Consider the following 19858-nt stretch of genomic DNA (forward strand, 5'->3'; position numbering starts at 1 on the left):
TACCAAAAATATGTAGCAGAAAACAAATTGGCCTAAAATGATAAAACATGTTGATTTTTACATTTTTTTGGGGGGAATTTCATATAAAAAATGTGAAAAATATTGTTATTTTTTCAAAATCGTCGCTCTTTTTTTGTTTATAGCGCAAAAAGTAAAAATCGCACAGGTGATCAAATACCACCAAAAGAAAGCTCTGTTTGTGGGAAAAAAAGGACGTAAATTTTGTTTGGGTACGGCGTTGCATGACCGCGCAATTGTCAGTTAAAGTTGCACAGTGCCGAATCGCAAAAAGTGGCCTGGACGTAAGACAGCAAAATCCTCCGGTGGTAAAGTGGTTAAAAAACCCTACCCTGTGAAAATTCCCTACCCTCGTCACTTCCTGTGAGGGTACGTCATTCAACAGCTGAGCAGCTTGCCAGTGCGCATGCTCACAGCTGCGGCGGGTAGGGAATTTTCATGGGGTAGTGTTTTTTAACCTTACACTGCGTCATTTATCAGCTGTTGCAGCGCGTCCCACTGCGCATGCCCAGCCGCTAAATTAAATCATCTCGGAGACTTTCCTCATCAGCAGGTGCGGCGTCCCAAACGAATGACTGTTACGTTCTAAAACACTGTAGCCGTGATTTGTATTTTCATAGACCCGCTTGCCTGGAGCAGAGATGAGGGAAGTCTGACGGGTTGCAGCCGAGATGATTTCGCGCTGCAACAGCTGATGAATGAGGCGGGGTTCCGTGAAGAAACGATACCCTGTGAAAATTCCCTACCCTCCGCAGCTGTGAGCATGCACACTGGCAAGCGGCTCAGCTGATGTATGATGTACCCTCACCGGAAGTGACGAGGGTAGGGAATTTTCACAGGTAGGGTTTTTTCACGGAACACCAGTCTTCACCTATCTTGATTGGCTGACATGAGATGATGTCATTCCTGCACATGTACAGGAGCGCAGTCATCCTGGCACATGGGGAACAGAATGTAAACGGATCTGCACATGCACAGCTCAGTGTACATTCTACAGAACACTGAGAACAGGCAGGGGGTGTATTTTATTTTCTGTCTCTTCTGCAATAAAGAATCTTTCTGTTTGACATTTCTTTTGCAACTTTAGTTCCACTTTAATGGCTTGCCGACTGTATAACTTACATATACGGCAGAAAGGTGGTTCTCCTGCGCAGGATCACGTACCTAGTACGTGATCCCACACTTCTGGGTCTGGGGCGTGCATGCGCACCACCAGCAGTCTGCTCCCGATGTGATTCACAGCGGTATCTGATCTTCAGGGACCATGGGCTCAATGTCTGCCGGCACCCACGGATCATTAGGCAGAGCGCCAGAAGACCGATCTGCCTATGTTAAGGCAGATCGCCTCTCTTTCATTAGGAAAGGCATGGATTCTGTGAAGGAACATGGATTAAAGCCCTTCACTAGTAAAAGCACCTCCCCCACAGTGCACAGACACTGACTAGGCACACATTTAACCCTTTCATCACCCCAGATGAATCCCTTCGTAGTCCCATTAAAAGTCCCTGATCGCCACCATTCGTAGTGAAAAAAATTAAATAAAAAATCCATAAAAATATCCTATAGTTGTAGATTCTATAACTTTTGCGCAAACCAATCAATATATTAGGATTTTTTTTTACCAAAAATATGTAGCCGAATACATGTTGGCCTAAATTGATGATTTTCTTTTGGATATGTTTTGTTACAGAAAGTAAAACATTTTGTTGTTTTTTTCCAAAATTGTCGGTCTTTTTTTGTTTATAGCGCAAAAAATAAAAAACACAGAGGTGATCAAATACCACCAAAAGAAAGGGACCACAGGCATCTTAAAGGGACCACAGGCATCTTAAAGGGACCAGTACCACATTATCCTGGGTGTTCATCTATTGGAAGTGGAGATTGCTGGAGTAGCTTGGAAGCCCATTGGGCATAGTACTCAAAGGCTTACATGAGCCTTTTATGAGGTAAGAGTTCTGTGAGCATGGAAGTTTGCGCAGAGGTGGAAGTACACTATATTGAGTATATAAGAATACACGTGGATATCATCTGATTAGAATAGAAGGTGGCCGATATATATAACGTTTGGAATTTGGACTTTTTTCAGCATACATATAAACTCACTTAATTCACCATTAGCATTTGCACTTTAACCACTTCTATACCGCCGGGCATCATATGACGTACTTAGGTTTGAGTGGAGATATCTGAATGATGGGTGCAGCTGCAGGCATCATTCAGATATCTTTTTTTTCTGCTGGCGAATCCCTGCACCGTAAAAACAGTCATAGCTGCAGTGCAACCCCTTGATTGTTCTTGCAGGAGAGGACGTTCCCCTCTACCCTCCGGTTGCTTCTCCTGACTCGCCAGTGCGATCGGCGAGCCGGAGTTTAACATCCGCAGGCAGGGGAAGTTAAACATAGAGCTGACCAATGACCAGATGGTCCCCAGTCATCTCTTTGACTCTCGGAGGCCAGGCGCGACGTTATGACGTCACGCCTGGTCCCGGGAGTTGTAAACACTGCCATGTGTTCGGCTAGAAAGCCTGAGATCTTTTTTTTTAATTTTATTTTGATCTCAGGCTTTCCAGCCTAGAGGAGAGATGTGAGGTTTATAAATAATTTTAAAGGGAACGTTTAAAAAAAAAAAAAAAGAATGTGCCCCTGTCCCCTCGTGCTCGCATGCAGAAACGAACGCATATGTATACAACTATCAAACCACATATGTGAGGTATCGCCACGAACCTTAGAGCAAGAGCAATAATTCTAGTGCAAGACCATCTCTGTGATTCTAAACTGGTAACCTGTAAAACCTGAGGGAGCTCAGGTAAATATTCGAGGGTGCTGTGCTGCACACAGAAGATTTTTTTACCTTCGTGCATATGCGTGATTACCCAGACTATCCTTTTCATCCCCGGAAGTTTTACCCCCCTTCATGGCCAGGCCATTTTTTGCAATATGGCACTGTGTTACTTTAACTGACAATTGCGTGGTTGTGTGACACTTTACCCAAATAAAATGTATGTCTTTTTCTTCTCACAAATAGAACTTTTGGTGGTATTTGATCACCTCTGGGGTTTTTATTTTCCGCACTATAAACAAAAAAGACCAACAATTTTGAAAAAAAAAAAACTATTTTTTTACTTTATGCTCTAAAATATACCCAATAAAAATGTCAAAAATCAAATTTATTCATCAGTTTAGACCAATATGTATTCTGCTACGTGTTTTTGTTAAAAAAAAATCCCAATAAGCATATATTGATTGGTTTGCGCAAAAGTTATAGCATCTACAAACTATGGGATATTATTATTATTATACAGGATTTATATAGCGCCAACAGTTTGCGCAGCGCTTTACAATGTGAAGGAAGACAATACAGTTACAATACAGTTCAAAACAAGAGGAACTAGAGGGCCCTGCTCGTTAGAGCTTACAATCTTGAAGGGATTTTTTTTTTTTTATTGTTTTTACTAGTAATGGCGTCGGTCAGCGATTTTTAGCGAGACTGCGACATTGCAGCAGACAAATCTGTCACCGAGTGACAGTTTTTGGGAACCAGTGGATACCAATACAGCGACACAGTGCTAAAAAAATGCACTGTCACTGTACTAATGACACTGGCTGGGAAGGGGTTAATATGAGGGGCGATCAAAGGGTTAAATGTGCTCCTAGGGAGTACTTTCTAACTGTGTGGTGGATGCTTTGACTTGGTGAAGACAGAGATCCGTGTTCCTGCTTAGCAGAAACACAAGATCTCCATCTTCCTCTTTCACAGAACAGTCGTCTGCCTTGTTTACATAGGCAGACCACCGTTCTGCCTCTCATGATAGCGATCTCCGGGTGCAATTGGCTCCCGCTGTGTCCAATTACAGCAGGAGTGGTTGCCCGCTGCGTGCGCCCCAGACACAGTGCACAAAATCATGGAGAGGTGAAGGAGGGCTGCCCTGCCGCATTATATCTCCATGGGGTGGTCCAGAAGGGGCTACTTGGGTGCAGGGTTGGAAGAGCATATGATCACCACAGGGCCCACACTTTGAGGAATTCAGGGTGGGAATCATGGAGGATACGCATCATCTTTTCATTAATCATTAGGGTAGTCAAAAGTTTTTGTATATGTATTTCAACATTGAGTATTTGTTTGCCTGAAGTCCAGGTTTAAAATTCTACTAACACCATGGAGGGGATAGTTAAAGAGTAATAGAAGGGCTTAAAGTTTTATCCTGGAGTAAATGCTGCTCCAGACTGCCAGATTCTGCTCTCTCCACAATCTAAAGCTGTAGAGCAGCTAATTTGAACTTGATCCTTTCCTGTAGCAGAGTTGACATCAACAAATGTCTAAGCTTTTGGTCACGTGAGAAGCACTGGAAGAAACCTGAAGCAGCTTTTCTCCAGAAAGTGTGAGTATTTCAGCTCTCCTATTAGTTTTATTTATGCAGTCATCCCAGCCAGAATACTAGCATTACTTTATAGAAACATTTGAGCATAAATCTTGATTGAGGACTTGTTCACACCAGGTGCATTGGACTGCGCTGGGCAGCTTTGCCCTATGTAAAATCCAACGCATAAAGAAGCCAAAACACCTTGCTCCACATGCAGCCCAGCCTACCTCTGGTGGGAGGCTTTACGAATGTGTTGGGCAGACTGCCGGAGCTCGCTATGTTGTTTCTTCTCCTCTAGCCCTCTTGGGCCACTGGGCTGGCCTAGGGGCTACGCAGTTCTCTCATGGGGCCTGAGCTGCTGTCGCACGCCCCCCTTCTGCCCGCTTTGTGTGGTTGGGTGCGCTAGGGAGGGCCCCGGGTCAGAGTGCCGCGTTGGGGGAGGTCTGATGGAGGCCGTTGGCCCCCCTTCCCCTGCGGTGTGCTTTGGCCCGGGGCTCCCCCAAGCCGAGCTCTGCGCCACATAGAGATTTGAGGATGTCAATGGTCAACTGTAGTTCGTGGCCTCCGGCAGTCTGCCCTCTGTCGAATGTTGGTTTTTGCATTGCACTATGTTGACATTTTTTGCTCCTTTTCCTTTGCGTTATGTTTCACATTGCACTTTTGTACAACCTGAGCTGTGGCACTGGTTGGCTACAAACCCCCCCCCCCCCCCTTACACCTTTGACATTGTTGTCTCATTTTTGTATGTTTCTCTGTTAAAACTAAATAAAGGTTCATTAAAAAAAAAAAAAAAACACCTTGCTACCTAAATATGCGAGGAGTTTCCCCGCCCGCTCTCCATGTGCAAACAGATTCTGCTTCTGAAAAAACATCTTAGATTTCGCCTTCTCATATTCAAGTTGGGAAAGGACTTTAGAGGTCAATTTATACTGGGATTCATGTGTCGGAGTCGGGTCCGCCATAAAGGCCTGTTCAGCTTCAATTAGATTTGTCGTTGCCCTGGAGATCTCCTCAGCAGCCCGTGCTCTAACAGCTTTGATTTTGGAAATCATAGTGGATCTGGCGAACAGTTTAAATGCCTCCCACACTGCAGCCGGGGAGGCAGTGCCCTCATTATCAGAAAAGAATTGTGTCCAGGTCCCCTCAATGTCGTTCCCATCAGACACCAAGGGGAGCCAGGCGGGATTCAGGCGCCAGGCCGGGGGAGGTCTATTGCAGGGCAAGGACAACAGTATCCAATAAGGGCAGTGATCAGACAGAGTCCGTGGGGCGAAGCCTGCCGCCAGTAACCTGGGGAGCAGGGTTCGAGACAACAATATCAGATCAATGCGTGACATAGAATGGTGTGCAGCCGAGAAACAGGAGTACGCACGCTGAGCGGGGTATTTGCTGCGCCAAGAGTCGGCCAAACCAAAGCTCTCCAACAATCGGGAGAACCTGGTCGGGGACGACCCCGGCGGCGCCTGGGAGGCGCCACCGGATCTATCCAGACCCGAGTCCATCACATTGTTAAAGTCGCCCAGCCAGATCACCGGGGCCCCCGGGCATTGTGCCATAAACGCCAATCCCTCCATAATAATTACAGCAGAGTAAGGGGGGGGGGCACATAGAAAGCCATCAGCAGCATCAATTCCCCATAGACTGACGTTTTGAGAAAGACATATCTACCCATTGGGTCAACCTGAGATCCTAGGAGCTGGAAATGTACCGATTTGGCCACCAGAAGCGCCACACCCCTGGAGTGCGAGCTATATGCAGAGTGCTGCACCCAGCCAACCCAGGGCCGTTTGAGAGACTGTTGTACGCGGCCCTCCAAATGTGTCTCCACCAGTACTATAATGTCAGCCCGTACACGGCGTAAAACATTAAAGACAGCCGTCCGTTTAATCTTATCGCGCATACCCCTGACATTCCACGTCAACAATTTCAATGCGGCCATGGCAGGGGTAATACGGAGCGTGGAGCGGAGGCTCCCAGGATCCCAGGCAATAAGGCCACAGAACTAACAAGTCCACGGTCATACACTAGCAGTAATAAACGGCAGCAAAAGAGCAGATAGTTATTACTTGAGGTCAATGTGCATAGAACAGAAACAGTATAGAGATTGTACCAAATATAAACTGTAAACAATGGTAATACCCCAATCCCCCCTCCCTGCCCTTCACCAACCCCAACTTGTGCGGGCATGTTCCCAAACAAGTGCCTCAACCAGAACAGGCCCACATGCGACTGGTAAAGAGCAAGATCAGGAGGCCAGGGACCCCCAGGATAGTCAGCAAAAATACAGCAAAATACAACTAGGACAAGCAAGGGGGCCCGGGGGCCCAGGTCCAACAGAAGTCGCAGGGGGCAACAGGGGAGTTGGGCACAAACACACGCCTTAGCGGGTGTAGGGGGCGAAAACCAACAGGTGTATCGCTGGGTAGCAAAGCCTATGGGCAGGTGGAAATCCATAGGAAGAGAACAGAAAAATCAGTTCCATCTGTGGAGCTAGGGCGCTCCGCCGGTCAAACACAGGAGCAGTAGTGCAGGGAAATGAGGGGGGAGGGGGGGGAAGGGGGATGCAAAGTCTTGAGTTCCGCAGGATCTACAAAACCCCCTCCACCTCTGCAGCAGCGTAAGGCATAGGCAATCAGGGAGAAAGTATCATGAGGTCGCCAGGGCAAGGTGGTCAGGCTCTAGCTTCCAGTCCTTCTAACCAGGAGATGGCGGCTTCCGGATCCTCAAAGAAGTGGGCTCGGTCCTCACCCTCCACTCTAAGACGGGCCGGATACAACATAGAGTATTTGATATTCTTGATACGCAGCCTGCGTTTGACCTCCAAAAAGCTCTTGCGGCGCCTCTGGACCTCAGCAGAGAAGTCGGGGAAAATCGCTATTTTGTGATTTCCAAATGGAATGTTCCCCTTAACTCTGGCCAGGCGTAATATGGCATCTCTGTCCCGATAGTTCAGGAATTTAGCGATGAATGTGCGGGGGGGTGCACCCTGAGGGGGGGGACGCCCCGAGAGGCGATGTGCACGTTCCACAACAAAAGTGGGTGAAAAGGATTCTCTGCCATATGTCTGAGTGAGCAATTGTTCCAAATAGGATGAGGGGTCTGCACCTTCAGAGCCCTCCGGGAGGCCAATGAACCGCAGGTTACAGCGGCGCAGCCTATTCTCCATGTCATCTTGTTTTTGGAGGATAAGGTGTACTTGTTGCTGCAGCCTGTCTGAGGAGCTTTGCAATGGGGGGAGGGAGTCTTCCACCTCGCTAATTCTGTGTTCAGCCTCACCAACTCTGTCCCTTAGCTTCTGCATATCCTGACGCATCAAAGATATATCTACCTTCACCTCCTCGATTTTAGTTGTCAGCATGGTCTGGCAAGTGGCAATCGCTTCCAAAACCTTGGATGTAGCAGGGCTCTCAGGCTCCTCCACCACAAGCGACGGGCCGGCGCCATCTTGGATCGGGGGCTCCTTCTCCAGCCTCCGGAATGCAGCTAGTTTTGCCGCAGCTTCAGAGCCTTTCTTCGGCGGAGACATGCGGAGGTCAGTGCCGCGGGTGTGCGGGAGGTGAAGGGAGGATTATCGTGCCCGGAGGGCTGCAGGATTAGCGGTAAAGGATATCGGTCCGGCGGAGCTCCTCTCACACACGTCCTCTCACATGCTGCGCCAGGCCACGCCCCAACACCTTGCTACCTATCATGGCAGTTCACACCACCACTGCATTGGTGCGCACTGAAAAAACATACAGCATGCAAACATTGCAATAAACTTTTATCTACAAAAAGTTAGTTTACAGCAAATTGGCTTCACATCACACAGCAGTAGCCTTGTGGTACTGTGCAGTGTTAATGTGAACAAGTCCTAAGGCTGGGTTCACACTGATGCGAATTGGATGCGGGTTTCTCCGCATCCAATTCGCATGCCAGAAGACTGTGACCGGCTCTCAATGGAGCTGGTTCACACATCTCAGGGGTAGCCACGGAGCGCACTGCACAAGGGTCCAGTGCGTCATTGGTTCTATTTCAGGTCAAAATTCAGGCAAACATGGGCCTGATTTGTCTGTAAAATGGAGAACGGGGGTGCACCGCACCCCTGCTGTGAGCTGCATCCGCACACAGTGTGAACCCAGCCTAAAGAATCAGTCCCGTCAGATGTGAAATTTTGATAATAGGGGAATCTGGTGGGTTGACTTATCTGCTGTCTCTCAACAGGAGCTCCAACGGTGATGATGTCTCTACTATAGTTTCAGGCACTCTTCTACCTACTCTTCTGCTTTCTCACCTTCAAATGTTCACACTGCTCTTGTTACATTCTCCATAATGTTAAATAACCATGAATACCAAATGACAGAGTGGGTTCTCTTGGAAGAGTTCCTCTCTACCGCTGTTCTAGTGACAACAAGAATTTTGGATTTTCTTTCCCTTTCAAGCCCAGTCATTACCAGGTGTGACAGTGTGGGGCCCTGCCACTGTGAAAATGTAGAAGAAAATGACAAAAGGTTTGCATTGCTGCTTGCCGACCGTATAACTTACATATACGGCGGCAAGGCGGCTCTCCTATGCAGGATCATGTACCTAGTACGTGATCCTGCACTTCCGGGTCTGGGGCGCGCATGCAGCCACCGGTGACCAGCTCCTGCTGTTGTTATGCACAGCGGGAGCTGATCTGCAGGTACCGTGGATTCAATGTCCCCCGCCACCCCCCAATCATAAGGCAGAGAGCCAGAATGGCGATCTGCCGATGTAAACAAGGCAGATCACCATTCTGTCAGTAGGGAAGGCCTTTATCCTGTGTTCCTGCAAAGCAGGAACATGGATCAATGCCTTGCCCAAGTAAAAACACCTTCCAAACAGTACACAAGCAATGGCTAGGCACACAGTTAACACTTTGATTGCCCCTGATGTTAACCATCTTCCCAACCAGTGTCATTAGCACAGTGACAGTGCATATTTTTTTAGCACTGATCACTGTATTGGTGTCACTGGTCCCCATGAAGGGGGTGGGGTAAATCCTTTTGGAGGTCAAGTGGTTAAAGAATAAGTTCACCTTTTGGGAACATGATTCACCCATGACAGTGGAATGGTGATAAGTTCCCCGTATTAGCTTTTACCTTTTTAAACCAGCGCAGTTGTGCGGGGCTCCGCCCACATGGCCGCATCATTCATTTACACAGCTCTGTGTGTGAATGAACTACAAGCCCTGACATCCTTTGCGGCTGTCGGCTTGTATTTCTCAACTACCGTGGTGCTGTGGAGCATCGCAGTAGTTCATTGATTCCTTCTGTCGGTGTATCCCGTATGGGCACACAGATACGCTGACGGATCTACAGGAGACCTGCATGGCACCAATGATCTGCTGATCACTGGTGCAATGCTTTGCAGGCTCCAAAAAATAAAAAATGCACATTTGTTTACCTGCAAAAAAATGTGCAGTTATTTTTTTTCTAAAAAGCGTACTTATCCTTTAAGGCTTAATGTGAGGTCCGTCAGACTATGGTTTCTGAGCAGAGAAAGCTGTGTTTTTTGGCTTTTTTTGGATTCTGTAAACTTGGATTGGGGCCCGGAGCTTGAATGTTTCGAAGTGTCTTGTGTGGAATGCTTCAATCCCGTGTCTGGATTTTACTGGATGCTCGCAGCCTGTGTGAGTACACAGGTGTGCAGGGTCGTTAAATACCCAAGCCTGAGGATAGCCCAGGGCACCCAGTATGGAGGTGGCTCCCATATTGGAGACAGGAGCTCTCACCTAGGAGTCACAGGTGCCCCAGCTAGGAATCAAGAGAATCTCACCCAGGGGTCAGAGGTACCCCAGCCAGGAGGTTTTGTCCCAGGAGTAGGGTGGGTTTTAATCTCAGGAGAACCCCTACCCAGAGGCCAGGAGTGAGCCCCACAGCAGGGCGCTGTGACTAAAGGCTGTGTGAGCCATGAGAACCAGGAGAGTTGAGCACTACAGTAAGGCTAGGTTCATACCTGTGCGGGTAATGCCGCTGCAAGACCCGCACAAATTCCTGCAGCTGCAACCACCTGCACAGCAATATGCAGGACCCACAGGCCAGTGCCATTAATCCTAATGACATGCCACCCGCACTGGGGACCGTGCTGTACTCGCGGTTCCCATGTGAGCTGTGATTTCCAAAGTACTGCAAGGACTTCTTTCCTGTATTTCACGAGCCATGGCAGCCTATACAAATGACTGAAGAAAGAAGCGGAGCGCCTGTAAGTGCAGTATTATTTATAAAAATAATACTGCACTTAGAGGCGCTCTGCTTCTTTCTTCATATGCTTCCTCCCACAGAGCTGACTTCCCTGTGCCATGGAGCTAGCCCTTACTGCAGTCCAGTCTATGGTTTCTACTGGCACACTGTCTCTTCCTCAGGACTTCTATATACTATCATGGACTTGAATATTTCCCATGTTCCCCCATGTATATGATTGTTTTTATATATTTTACATTCTATTCAGACAATTTTTAATTTATGATCTATTTACTGTCTGATCACTGTTGTCAACAGTTGTCAACAGCATTTTATTATATTGGCTATTTCCGGCCTCCTACAGAGCGCTAGCTTTTTTTCCACTATGAAGAAAATCCGCACTAATGGGCCTTACACACTATAAGATTTTCTGAAGACTTTTTCCTTTAGATTTACCAAAACCATATAATATGAGGTCAAACCTAAACACTTTCAATTTGTATCCAATCTGGCAGGCCCTTGCACTACATAGAAAAGGTAAATCTGAAGGAAAAAGTCTTCAGAAAATCTTATAGTGTGTATGGCCCATTAGGATAATTATATGGCTGCCGCCTACCTCCAAAATGTAACCCCAAGGAGTAGGGTGGGTTTTAATCTCAGGAGAACCCCTACCCAGAGGCCAGGAGGATAAAAAGGGGGATGTGAGGTGAATGGCGCTGCCTGAGGCAGTGCCATTCCACCTCACATCCCCCTTTTTTTTTTCCACTATACTATTTAAATGAATGGGCTATCGTGCCCGCATAAACCGCGGCCTGCCTGGCCATGTAAATGCGAACCTAGCCTCAGAGGGACTGGTAAGAAGAGCAGTGGTGCTGCTGACAAGGGAGCAAGGGACTGGGTATTTTTAGTTGACTATTCATGGTAATGTGGAAGAACCCCAGCATGGGCAGCTGATGTTTAATTCAATAAAAGTGGACTGCCATGTACTGAAATACAGTTTGAACTGGCACAACTCATTGGAAAAACACTTACTACATGAACATAATCACCCCAACACCACACAGGGCAAGCTAAGAAACTAATCTCCCCAGCAGTGACATAAATAGCAATAAAACATGACCGAGGCTCTAATCCTTCCAAAAGCATTTTGACTTTAGATACACTTTTATTTTTGGCCTTGGCTGAAGAGTACCTTTAATGACTAGGCCTATTTAGGTATGATTGTTGGAAAAGCACAAACCGATCAGGCACCAAGGGTAGCATGTATTAGTGCCATTGGTTGTGCTTATTGTTTACACGTTCTTCCTCTTTCTCTCCATGCAGGTTGTATGAATTCATCAGTCTCCTTTCAGCCTGTGCAGTGCACAGAGGATGCTGTCTGGCAGGCTTTATGCAGCTTACCCCGTGGACTGGCCCTTGGCCCCTCTTTGTCACAGAGGGAGGGCCTGGGCTTGTGGTGTGTTGGGGATCATTTGCCCGCTGGCTCATTCCTTCCTCCCCACATGAATGAAACTGGAGATGACTTATTGGATAATCAGGTGAGTTATGTGTGTATGTTACTGCATATCTGTCAGTTTATGTTTCGTCTTTTATTCTTTAAATTTTTATCATTTTATATCCTTACAGGAAAACCAAACTTCATTGCTATCAGAAACTGTACTTAAGTGGGTGAGGTATGTATGCGTCACAGGCCAGTAAACAAAGTTTGTATATTCAAAATAGATTTTTTATTTTATTCAGTGATCTACTGCATTTGTAAAGGATTTGTGAATTAAATCGTTTAAAAAAAAATGGGGGAATGAGGATATTTTTCGACGCAGAGCTCACTTATTGTCACTGTAGAGCAGGAGTGTCAAACTCCCATTTCATCGCGAGCCAATCAGCATTATGGTTGCCCTCAAAGGGCCGGTTATATCTGTAGGATTAAATGTCCAGAGCACCCCATGTCCTGGGGAGGGGGCAAAGAGAAACCTTTCTACAGCTGCACAGAGGAGTGCGGGTTCTGGCAAAGGAGTTCTGTCCTCTCTGCTGTCGACTACAGAGACAGGGGGGGTGCCGCAGCTGCAGGAGAGGTGCGAGGGCCACATGAAATGGCCTGGGGGGCCGCATTTGGCCCGCGGGCCTTGTGTTTGACACCTGTGCTGTAGAGTATCTGAAATTGTTGTGTTTAATATGCTTTTATTGTTAAAAAAAAAAAAAAACTGTAACCAGCTTTTTATTAGACATGCAAAAGTATAGGGACCACTCATGTTTGGATGAGTAAAAGTACAAGATTACAAACACTCCACTCTAGTAAAAGGGTCAGTCGCCTATATAAAAAGGAATAAAAAAAGGGCAAGAAAACGCTGATCCTTCTGACAATCTAAAGTGTTTATTGAAGGTTCAAATGAAGGCAATGCGATTTGCAGGGCTGATTTTTCGTGCTCAGGGCTAGAATTTGTAGTTTGTCTAGTACCAACTAGACCAACATCACCAAAGATTATAAATGAAAAAAAAAATAATGTCAATTAATCCTATAATTTATATTGCATCCATAAGTAGTTAGGAGATGATTCATATACTAAAATGTCTAATTGAAAACCTATAATTTGTGACATGAATTCATTAAAGTGTATCTTTTTTCTTTAATACATTTTTATTGAAAGTTTTATGAAAGGAAACATATAACATATAATAAATATGGGTGTCAGCGCTACTCAAAATTGTATTAAATATAAATATAATAAATGAATCAAGTTAATTTGTGCTCAATAACTCTCTCTTGTCTAGATGCAGCTCCTTTATTTATTTAATTGTAATTATTTAACCATTTTACTATTTAATTATTTAATGAATTTATAACACCATAAGTGCAGGTACCCAAATTGAGCTTATAACATATAATGCGGTCATGGTCGAATGGGAGTACAGAATCTGGCGATTGCCAAACAGATCAACAACATTGAGAATAACAACCAGATAAATGTGATGGGAACAGCAGGTAGTATGACGCAGACCCAAGAGACACGAGATCATGTCCATTGCAATTCTACATGGCCACGGGCATGATCATAATCCCATGAGGTAGCGCCATTGCAGCATATATATATATGACGTGCATAATCTACACAGTGCATATGGAGATAAAGGTCAAAGAAGAAATAGAATAGTTATCATTAAAGTGTATCTAAAACCAAAATGTTTTAGGATTTTTAAGGCTCCGTTCACATATTAGCGTCCCGGGTCGCGGGCAGAATCCCGGTTCTGCCCGCGATTCCGAATCACGGCAAATCGCAGGATGCCCGCGCGATTCCTGTCACTTCCAATGGCACACCAAACAAGTTCTTGTACTTTTTTTGGGCAACAGGTGTCCCGCGATTCTGTTTGCGTGATTTTACCGCAGTTCATCGGGCGACAATCGTGGCAAAATTCCCGCAGCGTTTTTGGTGCTATTGGAAGTGACGGGAATCGCGCGGGTTTGTAGTGATTCAGAATCTTGCTCAGAAGCGCAGAGACTCTGCCTGCGTTCCGGGACACCAATATGTGAACGGAGCCTAAAGGTTAGAGTTCCTGTCTGGTTTACTGCTATTTGGGGGTCTGTAATGCTTCATTTAGATGGGTGCTGGCCCTTGTCCTGCATGCAGGCTGCCCTTCTTTTTGAGCCTGCATCCATTCCAAGCTGTGTGCTGTCAGCCTATAAAGGTGGATGCAGAAGCAGTGGCCCCAAGGACGCAGCCTCATGCCAAACAATGACAGCAGTTCAGAAGCAACTGCATGGACCCCAACACAGATGGTGTGTGTTTGGGTCTGTGCAGCTGTCAAATTTTCACATGCGGCTGTGTTTGTGCATGTGCTGCGTCTGCATATAACTCTTTAGCCTGCCTGCATTCAGGTCGGATGCAGGCACAAAAATAAAGGCAGCCAGCATACAGAATAGGTGCCAGCGCCCATCTGAAAGGAGCCTCGGAGAGATTGTCGTAAAGTTTATGTTCTGGGGACAACCTTTTTGACAGACAGGAAGTGAGGGAAAATGTGCAACAGGAAAACAAACCATAACAAACCGCTAACAGAGGTTCTTGCTTTCCACATCTTAATGGGGGACCTGCCTGGATCTGAGTCTGAAGATGCTATATATCTTCAGCAATGGAAAGATCCAGGACAGTGCCTGCTGGAAATGCCAGCTTTTTTTTTTTTTTTTTTTTGCACAAGCCTTTTTTTTTTTTTTTATAAAAATGATTAATTTTATAAGAGTAAATAGTAAAAGTATTAGACATAAACAATTGTAGCTAAAAGCGTGTTTTAGATTCCATAGCATCAAGAAAAACATTAAAGTAAAAGCTAAACAGGAAAACTAAACATCAAAGATGTGTGTGGGTAGAGCTTTCCTGTTTAATTCTTATTACTGTGATTTGTTTTCCTTGATTGCTATATTTGAATGTCCAGCTAAGTTAAAATAATCAGATGGTAGAATGTTTCATTGAAAAAATCTAAACAATTTTTTTCTTCATCACTCATGTGTTTGGTTATATTAATCAAGTTATATGTGGCCTGGATGGAAAGTTGTAGAATTCCTATACAGAGTTGGTTGGCTAAATAAAAAAAGACATACAACATATAATGCAGTCCATCATTAGCAGTAACATGGTTTTATTACCTGTGGATCCTGCCAGTAGTTTCTTTATTTTTCAAATTCCTGTAATTAGGAGTGAAATTGCACAGCAGTGTTATAACCCTGTGGAGGGCAGTCCTAGATCGACATGTAATTTCAAATGCACTCTAAATGAGAGACAAACAATTTAAAGCCCGCGTAAAAAGCAGGACTTCATCCAAAAGGGGAATTTCTGCTTTTTTACATTCCCCCCTCTTCCTCTGCCACATATTGCACTTTTGAGGGGGTACCTGGTTTCCACAAGTACCCACTCCCACTCTGTCAGATTGCTGTGGTGGCCCCCGTTCTTCCCCTGCAGCCTTCTGAGACACATCACAGTTCCCTGAAGCCTGCAGGACCATTCACAAGGCGCAAAACCACCTGTGAAGCCGCAAGGCTTCACTGCCAGTTTCCCATAATAAAGATGCTGGTGCCTGGACCCGAAGCCGATTGAAGAATCTGCTCGGGTGAGGACAACCTTGGATCCTTGAACAGGTAAGTGACCTTATATTAAAGCAGAATTCCGGGCACAGAAACATTTTTTCAATGAACATACCCCCGGGACAGTCAGGGCTAGTACATTCCACAATGGCTAGCCTCTGATCTGTCCCGGTTCGCACTTACCTGCAAGAAGAAATACTCACTTATAAAATTTCTTCTCCAGCGTTGCCATCTCTGTTGTGGGCAGCTGAAGCCAGCGCGATCCTCTTCTGCGTCCTCTTCCGTGTCTTCTTCTCCCAGAATGCGCCTGCTCCGGCCCCTCTCGTCACTTCTGGTGCGGCGCCGCATTCCTACACAGCTTCTGGGCACCGAAAGTGACGAGCGTGGCCGGTGCTGTCGCATTGATTCCTGGGAGCGATGACGTTCAGCTCCCAGGAATCATTGCAAAGCGGAAGAGACGGCGCGGGCCATGCGGCCGAGGGAGGAAGTGGAAGAGAGGTGAGTATTTTCTTTCTTCAATTACAAGGTAAGTAAAAAAAAAAAAGAAATCCTAACTACCCATTTCTGTTTCAGCTGAAGAAGAGCAAGCGGATGGCCACAAAATCGATTAGGTCGATTTTGTGCCCGGAACTCCGCTTTAAAGTGAAACTCCAGGCTCCTTCAGAAAAAAATAACATATACTGTAGCTGCTGACTTTTAATATTAGGACACTTACCTGTCCACAAATCCAGCAGTGTCCTCACCCGAGTTCTCGGGTGATGCCACCACCATCTCAGCTAAGGAAAACCAGCAGTGAGGCACAGCTGGTTCCCTACTGCGCATGCGCAAAGTGTGCTGCGCTTTGTGAATGGCTTGGTGGCAGGGGAAGGAGGAGGGGGGGTGCCGAAGTTCCAGCTGAGTTCTCCACGGCAAAGTCAGCTGGAAGTGGGACTGAGTACTGTTAAAACCAGGCAACCGCTCCCTCCTCCCCCTCCCGAAAGGTGCCAAATGTGGCAGCAGAGGGGGGAAGGAGGTAAACAAGCAGAGCTTCCCCTTTTGGGTGGAGCCCCGCTTTAAAGGTCAGCATCTACAGTGTTTGTAGCCGCTGACTAGAGCTTCTCTTTAAGTAGTTACAGCAACAGTTTGTTTTATCTTTTGTAAAAAAAATAAAAATGAATCTATAATTGTTGTAACTCTTACCGGCAATATGATTTTCTCAAAGTCGTCTTCCAGGACAGCCCATGAGACGTTAGGCTCCTCCCCCAGGGACAGGAAACACATTCCAAAATTAAAATAAAAGGCGGTCCCTTAGTCCTCACCTTCAGTATTTTTGTTTCCTCCGGACAGGGGGTAACATGTTCCTGGAACTGAAGCTCCTGGTCTCCTGGACTGTCCATGGAAAGACTTGGAAAGATGCATCCCCTCGGCCCATAGCGGTACCCCTTAGTGCCGCAATAGGGGCTGACCGCTGTCTCCTGTTCTCCTAGCCTCTCGGCAGGACTACGGATGCTGTCTGGTGGAGCGTTGGGGAGTTCACTCCGTTGGTCGGCCGGTTCCTTGGAGCAGCAGTGCTGTGTACCCGTGAACCGCTAACTTCGGAAGAAATTTTGAAGTTGGCGCCAAAGACGGAGGGGGCGGAACTCAGCGTATCCACTCTGGCCTCACGGGAAGTGACAGTGTCACTTCCGGCGCAGTGACGGCATCCGCGGGCGCCGGAAACCCTCGTTCCAGTTTCCAAAGGCGCGAACAGAGAGTTCAAATGGGCGACCGATGTTAGGGGAAACAGCAGTTGCTGGGACCACCATACAGAGCGATGGACACCACGGCAGCAACCGCACAGGCGGCGGAAGTCGGCTCTGGCATCGGCACCTCTCAGGTAAGCAAGGGGGAACGACACCCTATTTGCAGGTACCTGTTAGGAACTCCGTTCCCCTTCCCCCCTCTCTTTTCTATCGTTAGGGGCAGGGGTTAAGCAGCACCGCTCCCTCTTTTCTATCCACAAGGTGGAGGGGGAAAAATGGGAGGTGGGAGGAGGACAAGTATCTCTAATTAAATTCCCTTGTCTTTTATCTTCCAGGCCAAGGCTCAGGACAATAACCCACCTCAGCCCCCCAAAAAGAAATGTGCTGTATGCGGAGAAAAATTGAGTTCCTCTTGGAACAAAGCAGTGTGCCGGGCATGCATAGCTAAACTGGTCAGAGACGATTCTGCAGTCTCTACCCAGAAAATGCTGTCCTCAGTGAGAGATGAGCTAAAAAGTACATTTAGTTCATTCAGGACTCTCATTGAAAAGATGCAGGCACAGCCCAGCCTTCCACCCCAGCTCAGGCTCCACCATCCCTAATTGACCCATTGGTTTTGGAGGAGGAAGTTTCTTCTTCCCACTCTTCTGCAGAGGGATCAGGATCAGGAGAGGAACCAAAAAGCAATGTTTCCCATGATAGCTCCAACTTTAAACTGAGCCTGGAGGATGTAGATGATCTACTCAAAGCGGTTTATACCACTCTAGAGATTGAGGAGGAAGAAGTGCATCTCTCTAAGCATGACTTAATGTACGCTAGTCATAAAAAGCATGCTAGAGTGTTCCCTGTGCATAGCTCACTATTGGATGTGATTAAACAGGAATGGAATTCTCCTGATAAAAAGCCTTTTTTTTCCAAGAAACTTAAAAAGAAGGTATCCATTTGACGAAAGTGTGGAACAGCCCTGGAACAAAATCCCTAAGCTGGATGCCTCTCTTGCCAGAATCTCCAAAGGAACTGACTTGGCATTTGAGGATTCAGGAGCACTAAAAGACCCTATGGATAAGAGAACAGATATCTCTTTACGTAGGGTCTGGGAAGCCTCCATTATGAGCTTAAAGCCAGCCCTGGCATCCACCTGCATAGCCAGACACCTGGAGCTGTGGCTATCTCAAATCCAAACACACTTGACTGCAGGAACATCGAGGGAACAGATTAATAAATCCTTTCCACTCTTATTCCAGGCAATAGGATTCCTGGCGGATTCTTCAGCTGAAGCTGTAAGAATGGCAGCAAGGACCTCAGCTTTAGCTAATACGGCCAGAAGAAGCCTATGGCTCAAGACATGGTCGGGAGATATTACTTCTAAATCTCGCCTTTGTGGTCTTCCCTTCACAGGCGACCACCTTTTTGGCCCAGGCCTAACAGAAGCCCTGGAGCGTACAGCGGATAAAAAGAAGGGATTCCCAGATAAGAAAAAATTCCCCTATGCTCAGAGGAATTTTCGTGGCAGGGGCAAACAGCAGAAGTCTTTTGAAACTCAGCAAAATTTCAAAAAACATTGGACGGGGCATAAAGGAAAGGGGAGGGGTAACATCCTGTTTAACCCTCCTAAACGCCCCAACCAGCCCCAATGACTCCCTTCTCAGAGTGGGAGGAAGATTAGGGGCCTTCCTCCCACTGTGGAAGAAGATTACTTCCAGCCCTTTTATTCTGGACCTAGTAGGCCAAGGACACAGGCTGGAGTTCTGTCTTCAACCTCCAGAAAGGATCCTGATCACAAATCTTCCCAGGGATCCAGTCAAGGCCTCCGCCTTGAGTCTTCAGTTAGGGGACCTATTAGATCAAAAAGTAATTATCCCAGTCCCCAGAGAAGAACAAGGAACAGGGTTTTATTCTCACATCTTTGTGATTCAAAAACCCTCAGGAAGTCATCGACTGATCCTGAACTTGCGCAATCTGAACCTTTCAATAGCATACAAACGCTTTCGCATGGAATCAATATACTCCATAGGGAACCTACTGTTCCCAGGGTGTTTCATGGCAACCCTAGATTTGAAAGATGCGTATTTTCACATCCCCATACACACATCCTATCAGAAATTCCTGAGGCTAGCAGTAAAGATAGGACCGGAAGTCAAGCACTTCCAGTTCAGGGCACTGCCCTTCGGGCTGTCCTCAGCCCCACGGATTTTTACCAAAGTCCTAGGGGAAGCACTAGCCCCTCTAAGGCTAAAAGCTATCATGATCACCCCCTACCTGGACGACATCTTGGTAGTGGCAGAATCATACCAGAAACTGGAAGCCGACCTCCTCATAGTTCAGGAATTCTTAACTTCCCTAGGCTGGATAATCAACAGACAAAAGTCTTGCCTGGTACCCTCACAAAGAGTGACCTACCTGGGTTACGAAATCTCCTCACGGGATCAGATGATCTTCCTCCCTCAGTGCAAGATGGAGAAAATGAACCTGATGGTTGCCTCTTTACAGACCAACTTATGGGTCTCTCTGA

General features: G+C 46.5%; 1 protein-coding gene across 1 annotated transcript in view; it reads left to right on the forward strand.

The window, feature by feature from the left end:
• Window positions 1–19858, forward strand: part of ZNF408 (zinc finger protein 408) — a 31846-nt gene that overhangs the window by 2032 nt on the left and 9956 nt on the right. The window contains exons 2-3 of the mRNA XM_082271119.1: window positions 11881–12095; window positions 12184–12230. Coding sequence (XP_082127245.1) covers window positions 11886–12095; window positions 12184–12230 — 257 coding nt within the window. The 5' untranslated portion in view covers window positions 11881–11885. The remainder of the gene's footprint in view (window positions 1–11880; window positions 12096–12183; window positions 12231–19858) is intronic.

Source organism: Pelophylax lessonae (assembly GCF_965119305.1).
Source record: "Pelophylax lessonae genome assembly, chromosome: 10".
Lineage (NCBI taxonomy): Eukaryota > Metazoa > Chordata > Amphibia > Anura > Ranidae > Pelophylax > Pelophylax lessonae.